The following is a 19,529-nucleotide window of genomic DNA, read 5'->3' on the forward strand; positions in this document are numbered from 1 at the left end:
TTATCTGGCAGGTTTTTTTCCCCCCAACTATTTGCTGACAAATTGATTTATTAATGAATCAAAAAATAATCGGCAGAGTAATTGAAAATAAATGTAAGTCGCAAGAGAAAAAAACATTTTTATAAAATAAATGAATATTGTTGCTTTGTCCAATTTTAAGTGCTGATCTCTTCGAAAATAACAATCAGACAAATCTTTGATTGACAAAACTCTGATTAAACTTGCAAAAGAAAAATATCATTTAAAGTTTGGGGACGCTGCAAATCATAAGAAAAAAAAATCCAGCCGTGATAACTTCTCAGAAGGGTGAGGTGCAACATGAAACTTCACCACTAGATGTCCCTAAATTCTACACACTGAGCCTTTAAGTTTTCTTTTCTCCTGTGGGGCTGGAAAATGTGACTGAACCTCTGAAGTATGATCAATAAAATGTGGATTTAAAGGGACGTTCAAGCCCAAAGATTCGCGTCATCATCCTGACTTGAGTGGATTGTGTTTCCTTCCAGCAGCTTCTCTTCTATCTATCTCATGTTTATTATAATATCTCCTCTGTTCTGACTTTTTTCTTCTGCAGGAGCAACATGAGACGTGTGAGGACAGAGCATGTCTGACCACACAGTGACTGGGGAGTGGCAGAGCAGCCAGGAATGTGTTTTAAAGGGAAAGTCAGGGCAGGGTTTTAAATCCCTGGTCCAATTAGATCTGATGGTTTATTATTTCCAGGCCTGACAGACACATGTTCCTCCTGCTGCTGTTCTCATGTTCCAGATGTGATGATCATGTTATAGATGTGTTCCCTGTGTGTGATGATCATGTTCCAGATGTGTTCCCTGTGTGTGTGATGATCATGTTCCAGATGTGTTCCCTGTGTGTGTGATGATCATGTTACAGATGTGTTCCCTGTGTGTGATGATCATGTTCCAGATGTGTTCCCTGTGTGTGATGATCATGTTACAGATGTGTTCCCTGTGTGTGATGATCATGTTACAGATGTGTTCCCTGTGTGTGATGATCATGTTACAGATGTGTTCCCTGTGTGTGTGATGATCATGTTACAGATGTGTTCCCTGTGTGTGATGATCATGTTCCAGATGTGTGATGATCATGTTCCAGATGTGTTCCCTGTGTGTGGTGATCATGTTCCAGATGTGCTCGTCAGTAATAACACAGCCTGTTTTAACATCCAGGTGATTAAAGCCCTGACATGTGAGACAAACAGCGGGTAAACGGAGGGTTGAGCACCGGGCACTCACCTCACTCAGGACCGGATTTGTTCGGCTGAGCAGCGACGCCACGGCCGCTTCTTCGCCTCCTCTCCGGGGCGTCCTCGCTGCGCCGCCTCGCTCTGTGTCTCCGAAGCTGCGGGTGTGAACCAGGTCTGAACCTCCGTCCTGTGGCCGCTCCGGCCTCTCTGCTCCCGGGGAGCAGCGGAAGCAGGAGGTGGTGGTGGGTAGCTCCGGTCCTGGAAGGTGACAGCGGCCTCTCGTTGTTCCGCTTCCCCGGAGATCGGCGCTGAAACTCGGACTAATCTCAGCCCCGCCCCGCCGCTGGCTGACGTCATGGAGGAAAGCCCCGGCCAGTGACGTCACGTCCCGCTCAGGAACTGGAGCTTGTTTATTGTAGTGGAAAATATGACCACATGAAGTACAAGTATTACACTACATACAAGTATTATACTACGTACACTATGTAGTAAAAGTATTATTACATGAGCTGGAGAGGGAGAGGAGGGGAGAGGAGGAGAGAGGAGGACAGAGGAGGAGAGAGGAGGACAGAGGAGGAGAGAGGAGGAGAGAGGAGGACAAAGACAGAGTCCTGAACCAGATCACTTCATAAAGAAGAGAGGGATGAGTGAACATTTGTCCTGAAACCTCTCACCCTTTTCCCTTCACCCCTTCTTTCCTCCCCCTGCCTCCCACTCCCTTCACCCTTTTGCTCCTCCTCAAAACAAACCCCTCACCCCCCCCCCGTACACATGTAAATATTTGAAAATATGATTAGAAATATTTAAAGTACAGTAACATCTACCTGTGTGTGTGTGTGTGTGTGTGTGTGTGTGTGTGTGTGTGTGTGTCTGGTTATAGATACAGGATTCACGGCTCTGATCATTTAACAGTGTTGGTTTCGTTTCTTTCTATATTTAAATATGTCACAAGCCTCTTAACCCTCGTTCATTTTCCCAGCACAAGAATTAAACCATGGAAACAAACGTTACCAGATTTTCACAGTGTCACAGTTTGATGAAAAACACAACATGGAGAAGATATGATGTAGAAAAGCAGATTTATTAATCAGAGGGAGAAACATGACTTTGACAGGAAGATGCTTCACCCACATCTTCTCAGAACGAAGGAATATTTAAGTGCTGAAAACTAAGAGCCCAAAAGGAAAATTAACCTTAATTTATGATATCTAGGAAAGTTTGACCACCAGCCCCCTCTCTCCCCCCCGGTCCGGCCACCCGTACGAGCAACTTCGGTTGCCAGCTCCAACGCTTCGTCTCGGTGGAAACGCAGCAGCTCAGGATTCAACCAGCTGGAAGACGAGGGGGAGAGAAAAGAGAGAATATTTAGATAAAGTACTGAGAACAATCAAAGACTGATGATATTTTATTCTTGTCATTTAAATGCTCATCGTACAATTAGGTCTCTAACGCTCGGTTTACAGAAAATATATAATAGAAGAGACCATACTTTTGCATGTGTTTCAGAGAGAGGCTGAAACGAGGAGCTGCAGCAAGTTTTTTTTAAACTTTAGAGCATGTAAATATTTAAGTAACAACAAATTTCAAAATAATAATTAAACTTATGAAGCTGCCTTTGACTATAATGTCTCCTTTAAAGGGCACATTCATTTAGGGACAGCAGAAAAACATTCGGGCGTCAGTCAGAATTGTAAATTTAAGCTTTAGAACAGTGACAAAAAAGGAAGTAAACACTGTTGAGCACAGAGCAGAATATTTGTCTCATCATACTGAATAAAAGACTGAAATCTTGCCACTGGGAATGCTGAACATCTGCTATTGTTTTTCGTCATAACAGTCCTGAGGGGACACAGACACATCAGTATTCAGGGGAAAGTGCAGGTTACACAGTCTGCATCCAAGATGGTTCCACTGAGCACATAACACACGGTGACTACAGAGCAGGGAGGAAAATAAAGGGTCAAGGACGAAACGGGGGAGACGAGAAGAAACACGGCGGCTTCGTGTCACAGGAAGACCCAGAGGTCACGTCAGAGAAAATATAACTGATGCTAAAAAACAGGGATCTGCTGTGTGTGAAGACCAGGGGAGAAATATGTATTAAATAAGACCGAACCTGTCCAGACAGAATATATAATAAACAATAGCTGCACTGTACTAAAGGTTTTTAGTTACCGATGAGTTCCACAGAGGTTACACTTTAATTTCAGGGTTAGAGTGACAAAGGTCTGTACTGATGCTCTGAATCCTCTCTGTGTTCACAACAGGGATCACACTGAACACGGTGAGACGCGTGATGAGTTCACATCTCACAAAGTAAGTGACTCAAACAATCTCCATCTTTAAAGGGGATCAGAGGCCAGTTGGAGGGGGATGTGAGTATGAAGGAAAAAAAAGTCAAAAAACACTCGGTCCTTACTGGCAGAGGCACGGGCAGGGATTTCCGTGGCGGCGGTGAAGGCAGCTATGATGGAGGCGAAGACGATGTTTGGGTTCTGAGCTGCGTCGATGGCCGTGTGAAGGCCCCTGGCTCTGTAGTAGTCCACAAGAGGGACCGTCTGCCGATGGTAGGAGTCCAGACGGGAGTGCAACGCAGACTCGGTGTCGTCGCTGCGGCGGATGAGTGGCTCACCTGTCAACTGAGATTAGACAAGAAGGGAGACGTGAGAACAGATTCAGTGAAATCAGTGCTGCACAGTTTAAATCTATTGGTCGTCTGCACCGGTGTCCATAATACAACATCAATATAAGAACAATATTCACCCAGAGGTGGGTCTGATGTCAAACTACTCACATCATCCTTCATGGGCTCTTTGGGAGGGTTGAACTCCTCGTGGTAGGAGCGGCCACTTGGCTGATGGATTAGTCTGGAGGAGAAAGGAGGGAAGATGGTGAGGAGGTGAAGGACAGGACAGGGACACAGACAAATCAGCGTGAGGAGGAGGGTTGGACACACAGTGACTCACTTACTATTTAACTGTCCCTTTCACATGCTGCCCTTGTCCTACTTGGGCTTGAAAAGGAGCCGTCCTCCTCCTCATCACAAAAGACCCCCGTGGACAGAAAGAATAAGTGTTTTTTTCAATTCAGTGCCGAGTGCAGATAGTGTCGAGAGGTTATTGCGGAATAAAGAGAACAAACACGATGATGCAATAACAAAGCCATGAAAAGATTTCACACTAGTGTCGAAAGCTCTGACTGTTCAGACGACAGCGTCTGAAAACTCGTCTGTGTTGCACAGAGACATTTAAGGGATTAAGAAAATAATTGTACATTAAACATTAACTAAAGCAGATCTTTTATTTAGTGTTTATTCTGTAAAAATAAACACAGAAGACAAAGTGTATCAGAGCAAACAGCTGCTGCTTCGACCAAAATGATGCAGCAGTAAAAACAATCAGCTAAAAGACGCTGAAACTTGCTGAAGAGCTGAAGTGAACTTCAGAGTCGGGTCATTAGTCTTAAAGTCGTCAGCACTATGAGCGACATCTTGTAGCTGTAGCACTCAGCGCCTCTCGTCACGACTTCTTGATGGATTCAACTTACGACCTCGACGCTCTCAAGCCCCTCAGGGCACCGTCTCCTCATCACACTGTCTTGCTCCACTTCTCTCCCTTTCCCAAACTGCTCTTCTCACATGAATCAATCCACCTGCTGCACCGACACAATGACGAGCATCTCATTTTTTTTAAAGAAAAATCATAAACAGCCGCTGTCTACCAGCAACGTGTTTGGGAAATAAAACAGACCGAGATCTCGCTCAGGTGTTGAATAATTGATTCCCTCTCACAGCAGCTTCTACCTGCCACAGATCCTACGAACCAGCAGGGAGTCGTCGACAGCAAACTCGATCACAGAGTCCAGGTTCTCGTGTCTCTTGTCCAACAAGTCGTCGAGCTGGAAGAGACGAACATCGAGCATTAATAAGAGCAGAGTCTTGTAAACTAAAAAAAAGCTAAATGTTGAATTTATGTATTTATGTCACTGAAAGAAAATGTAAATCTTAAAGTATTCTGCTCCAATACTGACCATCTCCGCTTGTTTCACTGTCCGGGGGAATCCGTCCAATAGGAATCCATTCTTGCAGGCGGGCGTGTCCAGATTCTTCTCGATGAGCTCCACCACCATCTCATCACTGACCTGCAGGAGAACACAACGAAGCTCTCGTTCATTTCTTCACTTCACGATCTGAGACGCTCACTAACGAGAACACACCGTCCTGACTCTGCAGCTCAGTCGCTTCTGATGCATGTGAGTTGTTTGTTGTAGACAGACAGACAGACAGACACACACACACACACACAGACAGACAGTACATTTACTTCATGACAACAAACAGTGATTCTGTGTTAGGCAGCAAACAGTCTTGTTAATACAGAGGGTATAAATACATGTAAGCAAACAAGGAGAGATCATCACAGAGGGTTGGAAACAACGACAGCGAACAGCTTGGAGAAGAATCATGAGAAATCAGGTCGACAGAGAAGACAAAGGGTTCGTTTCCGTTTGATTTGTTCGATGTAGTTAAGGACCAGTCACAATAATCAATGTGTGCGTGCGTTTGCTCGTCCGATTTCAATGTGTTTAAATATGTGTCACATAAACTCTCCAGTGGATCAAACAAACACAAAGTAAACTTGAGTTCTGTTCAAATGCTTGAGACACTGTGGATGTTTAGATTATTATCCGACGTCACAGAGCGCTCTGGGAGGCAGCACGACACCAAACACACGAGAAGAACAAGGAGTCCTGCAACAGATGGTCCGGTCCCCTCAGAGACATGATCTCAACTTCAGTCTGGGACCAGACGGTGAGAGAGAAGAGAACTGATCCACAGAGGAGCTGTGGCCACTGATCCTTAAAACAACCAACCTGGTTACAGCAATTTAGAAGATTCAGGACATTATTTTTGAACGTACTAAACTGTCCATTTTCACTGTTTCTTCTGCTGCTGTGACGCGTGTGTTACCCTTGTGGGAATAGATTAAAATGTTATCAATCAACAGTATTCTTATTTTTACTTTTTCCCGTATATGACTGAGATCGGACTTTAAGGGATGAAAACTTGCCACGCTGCACGTTTGTGCCCTGCAAGACATTTCGGTGACTGTAAACACGAAAGACAAATATAACATGAGACGTGATCGTGAGGGGCTGAACATTAAGGGCTGTAAAGTCAACAGAGGCTCAGAAAGGGCAAAGGGACAGAGAAAGAGAAATACACACAGACCAAGAGACGCAGATGTGAGGAAACTTTACCAGTTTTCCAGAATCCATGGTTTCCTTCAACCTCTTCCCCAGCTCGGAGCCTGTAGCCACCATGGCCCTCAGCATGTCTCCAGTGGCCAAGTGGCAAACACAGTACTGCTTTACCAGCCGAGGGGCCTGCAGACAGGAAGAGACTCATTTTACCAGTGACACTTTTATTCCAGTGTTATATAAAAATAAACATAGGAACATCTTTCTGCAAAGTAAACTAATGAAGTGAAAACTTGTCTTTCCAGCTCATTTACAAACACGAAAGTTACGAGGTGAACGAAGCGTTTTCTCATAAATAAGGTGCAGTACAGGTTGTGTGTACTGAGAGGCAGTAACTTAATATTTTACTTTTTTTTTATTACTTTACATGCAACACAACATATTCCATGTTGATTAATTAAGATTGACATTAAGTGGTTTGTTTGACCAAGCATAAGGAAATGAAGTTTATAAACAGAGAAAGAATCCTGAAACTGTTTTGGTGAATCTTTTTGTTATTTCAGCTCGAAAAATACAACAGAGCAAACCTCCGGAGTCCCACTGTGCTTCAGTACAAAGAGAGGACTCAGCTTTAAGAGAGAGGAGCCTGAAGAAGTGTTCAGAGAATTCCGCTGTGCTTGTGTGACTGATTTCAGAGAACTGCACGATATAGAGAGGTCACGTGTGAGACACCACTTGACACTTCTGCAACTTGAATCGTTCTGAATTAGTGTCGCGACTGAAAATGAGTTGGAATAAAATAAATATCAATTGTGGACAATGTGTCTGATCAATCACATAAGTCAGTCTCTTACTGCAGGACCGGTCAGTATCTGTGGGGCAAAGGTTTGATTAGAAATATGAAAACACTTTAAAACGTTTGATTTCACTGTTTCTGATCACGTGGGACTAGTTAGTAAACCGCCGTTTTTAGACGTCACTAATCTGTCCTGGATTCAGGGAGAAAAGCCTGATCACGTTAGTCTAAGTTTAACGAATGATGACTTACTTTTGTTAAACTGAGACCAAACTTACTCACAGGAGGATAAAACTTCTTTAAGACAATTCTTCAGATTTGTGAAACCTTTATCCTACTTATGAAGGTTTCACAATTTTTTTTCTTGTCTAAAAGTCATTAAAACACACAGGTTCAGATTTCTGACAGTTCAGTAGAAAACACTCAAGAAGTGTGATTTCACATCTAATTCAAGAGACATCATATTTAATTATCCAGATAAAAATCTATTTTACTTTGGTCCGATCCTCGTGGTTCCATTGTGATTCGACCTCTATGTTTCTATTCTTCTATCATTTGTGTTTAATGGTTTTTTTAATCTTTATGTTGGTTCTGTATCTTGTAAACTTTGGTTTTGAAAAGTTCTTTTTAAATTAAACAGACCTACAAAATAAAATAAACATCAAACCTGGGCTGGATTAAGAAATGATGAAAGACTGCAGACGAATGTTGAAATGGACCCAAAGAAGCTAAAAACTATTTTCAAATAGTTTGTCAGACTTTTGTTTAACTAGTAAAAGTTGGATGTTCCAGATTTTCCTCCCGAACACCTTGATTTCATTTAAACTCTTCAAACCGGATCAAGCTCCAGCTGCACCGTCTCTGCACAGATCAGACATTTACAACTAAACTCAGGTCTGAAGGAGTCACACCTCGACGAGGCTGTTTAATTATTAACTCGTTAAACTGAACCAACAGGTAAAATCAGGTAGCATTAGCATTAGCTTGTACTGATGCTAACAGCGGCCATGCGCCGTGCACTACTTCCCCCATGCTAACTGCTAGCAGCTAGCTCTGTTAGCTCACCTGGGTCCCCTTCCCAGCCCCGGGCGGCCCGAGCAGGATGGCCCGGATCCCCTCGTGCACATCGGCCATCGCCTCCTTCAGCTGCACGCTGGGAGCCATGTCAGCACCGGGAGAGGAGCCGGAGGAGAAACTTTCACCGGGTTAGTGAGGAGTCGGGAAGCCGGAGACAGCGCCGCGGAGTCCGGTCAGAAGAGAAGGAGCGCCCGCCCCCTGCTCACTACCACCGGTTAAACCCCTCCCCGTCGTGTGGACGACGCGGCGTTTGATTGGCTGTCACACTGTTCTGTCAACTGAGGCGCGCGTTGATTGGACGACACTCACAGGTCGCGTCATTGCGTAACATCCGAACAAGGCGTCATTCCCGAAAGTTAAATACGTAAAAAAAAAAAAAAAAAAAAAAGTTTTTTCGACGAGTAATAAGAATTCTAACGCGTTTGTCTGAAATAATTCATGATAATTTAATTTCATATTTTATTTTATTTGTCTATTTATTCATTCTGTCGCATAAGAAAAACAAATTCAAACTTTTTAAATCGATTCTTTTCTGTTTTTATGAGAAAAAAAAATTCAGTTTAATGATGTGATAATGATTTCTTCCATTAGAAGTAAAACAACTGTTTGAAATTATGAGGTTATTTTTTTATTAGTTATTAAAGAAAAAAAAAGACAAATTACAGACATGAAATTAATAAAACTGTAGAATTATTTATTCATTTATTTATAAATTCAGAAAAATTCTCCTGTGAATTAAAGTTTTTATTGTTGAGCATAATCTGCTTTAATTGTTGTTTTTTTTGTGGAAAAACTGCATATAAAATATATATAAAATATAAATAAAATATTGTTTAAAATACAAGTCTTGACATCAAAATATACTTCAAATGCTAAAAGTAAAAGTACTAATCATGCACAAATGTACTACTTCAGAGTAACATACAAACTTGATAATACTTCATCTGTGTGAGACGTCACTGTTATCCGTTCTGACTAAAACCTTTTTGACTTAAACTTGAGGAAGTGAAATATCCCAATGATCTGATATGGTCAAGAGGAAGCTCATTTAGGAGGAACAAGACGTTTTCTGAAAGCCTCACCATATTTCAGTCTGAAAGGAAAGATTAGAATAGTGTTCGAGCCTCAAATTTATACTCACTGATGGTCCCACAGCAGGAAAATGCCTGAACCTGAAGTTCTTTACTCTGATATTAAGTTCATAAGACCGGAGGGAAACGCAAATGGTGAGTTTTAAAGTTTTCAGTACATCCAAAATAAAATGATAAATACCAAGTGTACACATTGATTTGTATTATTATTATTATTATTATTAATTTTAGACGTAAAACAGTTAGTTGTTCGTTTTCATGTCTTTGACTTCGTGGACTTGACTTCCCTGTTTTGCTTTTTATAAAACTAAAACATTCCAGAAGTCTCCAGGATTCGTCTGTTGTGTTTTTCTGTTTGACTGAAATATGAACAAATCCACCAGCAGAAGGTAAATGTACATATATGTATTTGTTTTGTGTTGCAGTGGCCACATCCTCTGCAGCTGAAACCACTTATTCCGAAGTCAAGATCTTAAATACTCGGGGACCTGCAGAGCTGCCTGGTGGGTAATAAACCACATGGAACTATTTTAAAAATTCATTTCTTTGGGTTTTTAATTGTTGATTCTGAAGACACCACTTAGACCTTTTCATTATTTTCTGACTTTGTTTAATAAGAAAAATAATCAGCAGATCAAATGCTGATGGACGTTAGTTAGTTGCGGTCATATTGTTGTGTATAATAAAGTAAAAATAACATTCCTGTCCTAAACCTCGAGATTAATCACAGAATAAAATGTGTTTTAATAAATGCTCATAGTTAGTTCGAGTGAAAAAGGAAGATGAATTTGAAAGAAGAGAGAAGGAGAAAATCTTCTGCGTTTGTTTCCTGTGCAAATAGTGAGAAAAAGTCAGCGTTGAGGAAAGAAACAATTGAGGAAGTGACCGTTATGAAAGGTCAGAGTAATATTTATAGCCAACACAAAAAAAAAGTGGAGCCTTCTGTTTCCTGTGTGCTTCACTCACCCCTGGTTTTACAAATTCATCTTTAATCTGTTAGAGTCGATTTCTGCTGGTCGACAACCAAAACAAAGTGAAAAACAAAAGACATGAAAGTGGGAGAACATCTTTAAAGACTTTTATGAATATTAGATATTGATCTTCGTCTTTCTCTTCTGCTGTTGAACAGGCTCCAAACAACCTGCAGCATCAGACAGACGGTCAGGGGTCACAACGGAGCGAGTGGCCCTGCTGGCCCTCAGTGTTCTCCTGGCAGCCGCCCTCATAACTCTTGGTTTAGGCTGTGAGTTTGATTCCTTAAAGTACATTTTTCAGAACGAGTCATAAAATCAGCTTGAAACATCTTGAAATGAGAATTTTCACTTTGAGATTCAACATCTGTTTGTTTGTGTTGATGAGTTTTGCTTCTTCAAGCCTGTAGATGTCAAATCAACCAAACAACAAATGGAATCAAACAACATTTTAAGTTAATGATTCTCCTGCTAAACCTTTACTGATGAGAGGTTCTTTCTTTTTTAATCAGTTTATCAACATACTCAAACCAAGAAGAGTCTCCAGGAGCTTCAAGTTAAACATGATGCAAAAATTCTCTCAGGTAAAGTTTTTGATTTTGTTTCTTGAAGTGTTTGATCCACGAGTCACAGCAAGGTCACTTCAAACTGCGTCACTTCTTCAGATGAAGCCTTTTCTTAAAGTTCTTTAGTTTAATTCTTCAGGTTTCTTCACTTTTCTGTTTCTTCTCTGTTCAAATGAAGCGACTCTTCAAACGCCCAAAGGGGTGGAGCCAGGTCAATGTCCTCCAGTGAATAGTAAGTCACACATTTGCATCTTCTGATGATGGTTAAAGAAACAGCGAAGGACTGACGCATACAGTCAGATCAGCTGTGTCTCAATTCAGCGGCTGCATCCGGTAGAGGACGCGGTCGACCCGGCCCACGAAGGAGGCGTCTTGGTGGACCACGTCGACCACAGACGGCCGAACGTTGTGGTCTACAAAGAATTTCCATGATAGGTCTGCCCTTACTGCCGTCACCTAGCAACAGAACTAAAGTTAGACAAGATGAGGAAGTTTTTATGGCCCTTGATTTTTACATTTGTCCTGTTAGATGTTCAGTTGAGTTAAAGCATGATAACGAGACGTCTCAACGCCTGCCGGCACCATCACCTTTTTGAACCCTTTTGAAAAATGGTTTGTCACCTCAGTGCAATGAATTCTGGGAAGGGTTGGAACAGGAAGGATCCAACCGTTGGAGTCTTTGTTTCTCGGCGTTAGACGGACGCATTTGTCGACCACATTCTAAGGAGCCTCTGATGTGGGACGGCGTAGTCACGTCGCTGTGATGCAATCGGCCTTCGAAGGATGCAGCTCCTGAATTAAGACTTTTGACTGTAACTGCAGTTGCAGAACAGCTGCCTTGCTCAAGGGCAGTGTGCCTCCGCCCTCTCAAACTAAAATTGTCATCAGTCATTCAAAACTCTTTCCATTCAAAGTCGCTGTTGCTTCCAGATCCAAAGTAACCAGTGATTTCCTTCACTTTGCTTGAATCTCTTCAAAGATGAACAATGTCCGAGGTGCAAGGACGCCTGGGAGCAACATGGAGGAAGGAGCTACTTCTTCTACTCTGCTGCTTTACCCTGGAATGAGAGTAGAAAACGCTGCAGAGAACTGGGAGGAGACCTGGTTGTGATAAACAGCGAAGAGGAGCAGGTATAAAACACTGCTGCAGGTCGATGTTCTCTTATTTTATCACTTCGTCACAGAAAAGTCACAGAGAAATGTCATCACCTTCTCCTCTTCAGAGATTCCTGTTGTCTAGACTGAAAGATATAATGGACCACCCTGAGGACAAGTTCTGGATCGGACTGACAGACTCAGAGAAAGAGGCTGAATGGCGTTGGGTGGACAACACACCACCGGCCCCAAGGTTTGATCATTGAGAAAACTGTTTTTGTCATGGACGTCAGTATTAAGGTTTTCATGGATCTGGTTCTGTGTTTCACAGTTTGACGTTTTGGCTTGAGGATGAACCAGACAACTGGAACAGAGAGGATCCTGATGGAGAGGACTGTGTGAGGATGGGGGAGACAACCTTCTACGAGGACCTGAAGACCTGGGTCGATAAATCCTGCAAGAGTCCTCATAAAAGTATTTGTGAGAAACCAGTTTAAGAAACTGAGGCATTCTGCTTCATTAATAAAGATCTTCTCCAGACAGATACATAACAACTTTCAATTATATCTAGAGTCAAATATGTTCTTCAGTTACCGTGTTCTTTTAAAGTGACGTCTACTCCTCCCTGATATAAAATCTATGAATATTAAATATATTAATAAAGATCTCTCCTACTTTTCTGTCGAGTCTATTCTGAGTGTCTGTCTAAGAAACCAGACAAAATGTTTCCTGACATTTATAAATCTAGTGAGAAGTTATTCTGAGTCATTTTCTCATAGACTTCTATAGAAACACCCAGTGGAGTCGCCCTCTGCTGGTCGTTTGAGAGAATATAGATTTCAGGCACTTCTGCATTGGCTTCTCTTCTCAGACCCAGAGTCTGACTCAGTTTATTTACAGTCCAAAGTTTTGACTTAAAGGTCGAGTGTGTAAGATTTAGGTGAAAGGGATCGATTGGCAGAAATCTATTATAAAATAATGCCAGTAATGTTTCCACTCCACTGTGTTTCATCTTAATTCTACAAATTGTTGTTTTCTTTAACCTAGAATGAGCCTTCACATTTAAACACTTTATATTTAAATACTTTACATTGAAACACTTTATATCTAAACACTTTATATTTACATCAGGAGCGGGTCCTCTCTATCTAGGCTGCCATGTTTTTTACAGTAGCCCAAACTGGACAAACGAAACATCTTTTGAGTTTTTATGACAACTAAAGGTTTCGAATCCTGACCTTCCCCCACTGGGGACAGGACGTAACCTGCCGAGGACAACAAACAGGAGCTCTGAGTGGATCCGAATGATCAGAGACAGGAAAATAAAAGATGTGGACGTTAACTCACCACCGGCTGTGACTGAGCGTTTGACACGTTTGAGGAAGTTGGTGAACTCAGTGGTGAACTTGCTGTAGCTCACGTCTCTGAATATGTTCTCCATACGATCGTTCTCAAACAGAAACTGCAGAGAGACAACGACAAAAGTCTAGTCTTGTGTTTTCACCCCACTCTGTTTGACTGTCAGCAGCATTACGCAAAGACTGCTACTTACATTTTCACTAAACTTGAAAGAATGGGACATAGACCAAGAAAGAACTCTTGAAGTTTGACACAGATCTGGACAAAGAAGTTGATCCAGGACTTTTTTCTTTTAACTTTCTTTAACTTTGCGACAAGTTTTACTGATTTCCCAGAGAATGATTCATGGATCTTGATGAAGAAAATTCAGACAGTTGGGCTCTAGTTAGCTTCTGCCTTTTCTCCACAATATCACAAATACTAGTAGCTGACGAAGCAAGTTGTGCTGCAAAGGTTGTGGACGTCACCATCCAATATATCCACGTATATTATTTTATTATAAAATACTAATGCACATAACTAATGGTGCAGCTGGTAAAGATGAGGGGGAGTTTTATTTACTCCAAATAAACAATTCCATCAGTTCCTTTGTGAAACATTCAAACTGAGTAACAACACTTCATCTGTGTGACACGTCACTGTGAGGCAATATCAAATATACATCTAGACTACAACTTGAGGAAGTGAAATATGTTAATGATCTTATTTGGTCAAGAGGAAGCTCATTTACGAACAAGACGTTTCGTAGAATACTGTTCGAGCAGATATCAGACAAAAGTACATTTCTTTTCTAATTTATACTCACTGATGGTCCCACAGCAGGAAAATGCCTGAACCTGAAGCTCTTTACTCCAATGCTGAGTTCATAAGATTGAAGGGAAACACAAATGGTGAGTTTTAAAGTTTTCAGTACATCCAAAATAAAATGATAAATACCAAGTGTACACATTGATTTGTATTATTATAATTATTATTATTAATATTAGACGTAAAACAGTTAGTTGTTCGTTTTCATGTCTTTGACTTCGTGGACTTGACTTCCCTGTTTTGCTTTTTATAAAACTAAAACATTCCAGAAGTCTCCAGGATTCGTCTGTTGTGTTTTTGTGTTTGACTGAAATATGAACAAATCCACCAGCAGAAGGTAAATGTACATATATGTATTTGTTTTGTGTTGCAGTGGCCACATCCTCTGCAGCTGAAACCACTTATTCCAAATTCAAGATCTTAAACACTCGGGGACCTGCAGAGCTGCCTGCTGGGTAATAAACCACATGCAACTATTTTAAAAATTCATTTCTTTGGGTTTTTAATTGTTGATTCTGAAGACACCACTTAGACCTTTTCATTATTTTCTGACTTTGTTTAATAAGAAAAATAATCAGCAGATCAAATGCTGATGGACGTTAGTTAGTTGCGGTCATATTGTTGTGTATAATAAAGTAAAAATAACATTCCTGTCCTAAACCTCGAGATTAATCAAAGAATAAAATGTGTTTTAATAAATGCTCATAGTTAGTTCGAGTGAAAAAGGAAGATGAATTTGAAAGAAGAGAGAAGGAGAAAATCTTCTGCGTTTGTTTCCTGTGCAAAAGTGTGAAAAAAAGTCAGCGTTGAGGAAAGAAATTGAGGAAGTGACCGTTATGAAAGGTCAGAGTAATATTTATAATCAACACAAAAATTTAAAAAGTGGAGCCTTCTGTTTCCTGTGTGCTTCACTCACCCCTGGTTTTACAAATTCATCTTTAATCTGTTAGAGTCGATTTCTGCTGGTCGACAACCAAAACAAAGTGAAAAACAAAAGACATGAAAGTGGGAGAACATCTTTAAAGACTTTTATGAATATTAGATATTGATCTTCGTATTTCTCTTCTGCTATTGAACAGACTCCAAACAACCTGCAGCATCAGACAGACGGTCAGGGGTCACAACGGAGCGAGTGGCCCTGCTGGCCCTCAGTGTTCTCCTGGCAGCCGCCCTCATAACTCTTGGTTTAGGCTGTGAGTTTGATTCCTTAAAGTACATTTTTCAGAACGAGTCATAAAATCAGCTTGAAACATCTTGAAATGAGAATTTTCTCTTTGAGATTCAACATCTGTTTGTTTGTGTTGATGAGTTTTGCTTCTTCAAGCCTGTAGATGTAAAATCAACCAAACAACAAATGGAATCAAACAACATTTTAAGTTAATGATTCTCCTGCTAAACCTTTACTGATGAGAGGTTCTTTCTTTTTTAATCAGTTTATCAACATACTCAAACCAAGAAGAGTCTCCAGGAGCTTCAAGTTAAACATGATGCAAAAAATCTCTCAGGTAAAGTTTTTGATTTTGTTTCTTGAAGTGTTTGATCCACGAGTCACAGCAAGGTCACTTCAAACTGCGTCACTTCTTCAGATGAAGCCTTTTCTTAAAGTTCTTTAGTTTAATTCTTCAGGTTTCTTCACTTTTCTGTTTCTTCTCTGTTCAAATGAAGCGACTCTTCAAACGCCCAAAGGGGTGGAGCCAGGTCAATGTCCTCCAGTGAATAGTAAGTCACACATTTGCATCTTCTGATGATGGTTAAAGAAACAGCGAAGGACTGACGCATACAGTCAGATCAGCTGTGTCTCAATTCAGCGGCTGCATCCGGTAGAGGACGCGGTCGACCCGGCCCACGAAGGAGGCGTCTTGGTGGACCACGTCGACCACAGACGGCCGAACGTTGTGGTCTACAAAGAATTTCCATGATAGGTCTGCCCTTACTGCCATCACCTAGCAACAGAACTAAAGTTAGACAAGATGAGGAAGTTTTTATGGCCCTTGATTTTTACATTTGTCCTGTTAGATGTTCAGTTGAGTTAAAGCATGATAACGAGACGTCTCAACGCCTGCCGGCACCATCACCTTTTTGAACCCTTTTGAAAAATGGTTTGTCACCTCAGTGCAATGAATTCTGGGAAGGGTTGGAACAGGAAGGATCCAACCGTTGGAGTCTTTGTTTCTCGGCGTTAGACGGACGCATTTGTCGACCACATTCTAAGGAGCCTCTGATGTGGGACGGCGTAGTCACGTCGCTGTGATGCAATCGGCCTTCGAAGGATGCAGCTCCTGAATTAAGACTTTTGACTGTAACTGTAACTGCAGTTGCAGAACAGCTGCCTTGCTCAAGGGCAGTGTGCCTCCGCCCTCTCAAACTAAAATTGTCATCAGTCATTCAAAACTCTTTCCATTCAAAGTCGCTGTTGCTTCCAGATCCAAAGTAACCAGTGATTTCCTTCACTTTGCTTGAATCTCTTCAAAGATGAACAATGTCCGAGGTGCAAGGACGCCTGGGAGCAACATGGAGGAAGGAGCTACTTCTTCTACTCTGCTGCTTTAACCTGGAATGAGAGTAGAAAACGCTGCACAGAACTGGGAGGAGACCTGGTTGTGATAAACAGCGAAGAGGAGCAGGTATAAAACACTGCTGCAGGTCGATGTTCTCTTATTTTATCACTTCGTCACAGAAAAGTCACAGAGAAATGTCATCACCTTCTCCTCTTCAGAGATTCCTGTTGTCTAGACTGAAAGATATAATGGACCACCCTGAGGACAAGTTCTGGATCGGACTGACAGACTCAGAGAAAGAGGCTGAATGGCGTTGGGTGGACAACACACCACAGGACCCAAGGTTTGATCATTGAGAAAACTGTTTTTGTCATGGACGTCAGTATTAAGGTTTTCATGGATCTGGTTCTGTGTTTCACAGTTTGACGTTTTGGCTTAAGGATGAACCAGACAACTGGAACAGAGAGAATCCTGATGGAGAGGACTGTGTGAGGATGGGGGAGACAACCTTCTACGAGGACCTGAAGACCTGGGTCGATAAATCCTGCAAGAGTCCTCATAAAAGTATTTGTGAGAAACCAGTTTAACAAACTGAGGCATTCTGCTTCATTAATAAAGATCTTCTCCAGACAGATACATAACAACTTTCAATTATATCTAGAGTCAAATATGTTCTTCAGTTACCGTGTTCTTTTAAAGTGACGTCTACTCCTCCCTGATATAAAATCTATGAATATTAAATATATTAATAAAGATCTCTCCTACTTTTCTGTTGAGTCTATTCTGAGTGTCTTTCTAAGAAACCAGACAAAATGTTTCCTGACTTTTATAAATCTAGTGAGAAGTTATTCTGAGTCATTTTCTCATAGACTTCTATAGAAACACCCAGTGGAGTCGCCCTCTGCTGGTCGTTTGAGAGAATATAGATTTCAGGCACTTCTGCATTGGCTTCTCTTCTCAGACCCAGAGTCTGACTCAGTTTATTTACAGTCCAAAGTTTTGCCTTAAAGGTCGAGTGTGTTTTAGGTGAAAGGTACGATGGAGTATTAGGGCCACATTTAAAAAAAAAGAAATTTGGGAATTACTTACGAGAATAAAGTCGTTATTAAATATGGCGAGAAAAATGTCCAAAAGATTAAGTATCTCCTTGTTTGTGAAACCTATACTAAAGTACAATTCCACGAAATGCTCCACGGCCCTCATTTTAACAACTCTCCTCCTCTAAAACAACGGGTTAGAATATTTACGACTGTATTCTCGTAATTTAATCTCGCCATATTTAATAACAACTTTAATCTCATCCTCATTTACATCAGGACAATAAGAACAAGAGTATTTACATAAGAACAGCCCCAGGTTCCTCTTCAGCACTGTAGCCAGGCCAACAGAGAGCCACAGCTCTATTGAGCCATCTATTCCTTTAGGTCTAAGTAGTAATGACTTCATGAGCTTCGTTAATGATAAAACTAATAAACTATTAGAGACAAAATTCATCACCTCTTGCCCTCAACAGGCACTGAACTGCATTCTTACACAGCAAGTTTGAAAACAGCTGTAAAACCTGATATATATTTAGATTGATTTTCTCCTATCGACCTTCATCCGATAACTTCAATAATTTCTTCATCAAAGCCGTCAACCTGTCTCTCAGACCCCATCCCAACCAGACTGCTCAAGGATGTTCTACCTCTAGTCAGCCCTTCTTCATTGGATATGATTAATCCGTCTTTATTATCAGGATTTGTACCACAGTCCTTTAAAGTAGCTGTAATTCAACCTCTTCTTAAAAAGCCCACTCTAGAGCCAGAGGTTTTCGCCAATTACAGACCGATATCAAACCTTTCCTTTCTCTCTAAGATCCCTGAGAAAGCTGTAGCCAATCAGCGGCGTGACTTTCTCCATAAGAGCAGTTTATTTGAGGATTTTCAGTCAGGATTCAGAGTGCATCATAGCACAGAGACGGCACTAGTCAAAGTTACAAATGACCTCTTAATGGCTTCAGACAAAGGACTCATCTCTGGACTTGTCTTGTTAGATCTCAGTGCTGCAATCGACACCACTGACCATCAAGTTCTTTTACAGAGACTGGAACATCAAACTGGCATCAAAGTAAACGCCTTAAGCTGGTTTAAGTCCCATTTTTTAGATCGATGTCAGTTTGTTCATGTCAATGATGAATCGTCCGTGCATAGCAAAGTTTGTCACGGAGTCCCACAAGGTTCTGTGCTAGGACCACTCAGTGTATATATGCTTCCTTTAGGGAACATTATTAGGAATCACTCCATCAATTTTCATTTTTATGCCGATGACACCCGATGTTATTTATCGATCAAGCCTGATGAAACCAATCATTTAACCAAACTTCAAGAATGTCTTAAGGATATAAAAAGTTGGATGACCTTGATTTTCTGATGTTAAATTCAGACAAAACTGAAGTTCTTGTAATTGGACCCAAAAACCTCAGAAACTCTCTTTCAGACACGTAGTTACTTTAGACGGGATCACCCCGGCCTCCAGCTCCACCGTTAAGAATCTCAGAGTTGTTTTTGATCAGGATCTGTCCACATAAGACTGCTTTCTTCCACTTACGTAACATCGCCAAAATTAGCTGCATTATGACACTTCACCGCTAGATGTCACTAAACTCTACACACTGAACCTTTAAAATATGAATAAAAAAAAAATAGCGTTTCACTGAAGGTTCTTCACTTACAATTTCAATTAAAGACTTTTTTCCTCTAATGGACAACTTCTATAACGTGCCACTGGTAGTTCTACATCAATAAAGATGTTTATATTCTTCCCACTGAAAAAAACAAAGACACACAGAGACATTTGAGCAACTGATGAATCTCACACAACAAGA

The 19,529-nt window shown here is 41.1% G+C and overlaps 4 protein-coding genes across 5 annotated transcripts in view; 2 read left to right on the forward strand and 2 right to left on the reverse strand.

Annotated features, from left to right (window-relative positions):
• rnf19b (ring finger protein 19B) overlaps positions 1–1,553 on the reverse strand; it is a 25,308-nt gene extending 23,755 nt beyond the window's left edge. Inside the window, exon 1 of the mRNA XM_069515825.1 lies at positions 1,254–1,553. The gene's annotated coding sequence lies outside the window, so the exon portion shown is untranslated. The remainder of the gene's footprint in view (positions 1–1,253) is intronic.
• A 713-nt stretch (positions 1,554–2,266) lies between these two features.
• ak2 (adenylate kinase 2) lies at positions 2,267–8,487 on the reverse strand. Its single transcript, XM_020104628.2, has 7 exons — positions 8,265–8,487; positions 6,464–6,589; positions 5,234–5,344; positions 5,007–5,101; positions 3,999–4,071; positions 3,624–3,843; positions 2,267–2,535 (listed from the first exon to the last, which is right to left on the reverse strand). Exons 1-7 carry the CDS (start codon positions 8,361–8,363, stop codon positions 2,528–2,530), a joined length of 732 nt encoding a protein of 243 aa, XP_019960187.1. The 5' UTR covers positions 8,364–8,487; the 3' UTR covers positions 2,267–2,527.
• A 722-nt stretch (positions 8,488–9,209) lies between these two features.
• LOC109640563 (hepatic lectin-like) lies at positions 9,210–12,679 on the forward strand. Of its 2 annotated transcripts, XM_020104640.2 has the most exons (8): positions 9,210–9,502; positions 9,793–9,870; positions 10,497–10,610; positions 10,851–10,922; positions 11,083–11,136; positions 11,884–12,035; positions 12,128–12,252; positions 12,331–12,679. In XM_020104640.2, the coding sequence occupies exons 1-8, from the start codon at positions 9,439–9,441 to the stop codon at positions 12,494–12,496; spliced, it is 825 nt and encodes a 274-aa protein (XP_019960199.2). In that variant the 5' UTR covers positions 9,210–9,438; the 3' UTR covers positions 12,497–12,679. The 2 variants fall into 2 exon arrangements, with proteins under 2 accessions (XP_019960199.2, XP_069371844.1); XM_069515743.1 differs by lacking the exon at positions 11,083–11,136.
• A 1,376-nt stretch (positions 12,680–14,055) lies between these two features.
• On the forward strand, positions 14,056–17,433 carry illr4 (immune-related, lectin-like receptor 4). Its single transcript, XM_069515744.1, has 7 exons — positions 14,056–14,248; positions 15,245–15,358; positions 15,599–15,670; positions 15,831–15,884; positions 16,638–16,789; positions 16,882–17,006; positions 17,085–17,433. The coding sequence occupies exons 1-7, from the start codon at positions 14,185–14,187 to the stop codon at positions 17,248–17,250; spliced, it is 747 nt and encodes a 248-aa protein (XP_069371845.1). The 5' UTR covers positions 14,056–14,184; the 3' UTR covers positions 17,251–17,433.
• Positions 17,434–19,529: the final 2,096 nt, after the last annotated feature.

The sequence above is a fragment of the Paralichthys olivaceus genome, chromosome 20 (assembly GCF_024713975.1).
Source record: "Paralichthys olivaceus isolate ysfri-2021 chromosome 20, ASM2471397v2, whole genome shotgun sequence".
Taxonomy (NCBI): Eukaryota; Metazoa; Chordata; class Actinopteri; order Pleuronectiformes; family Paralichthyidae; genus Paralichthys; species Paralichthys olivaceus.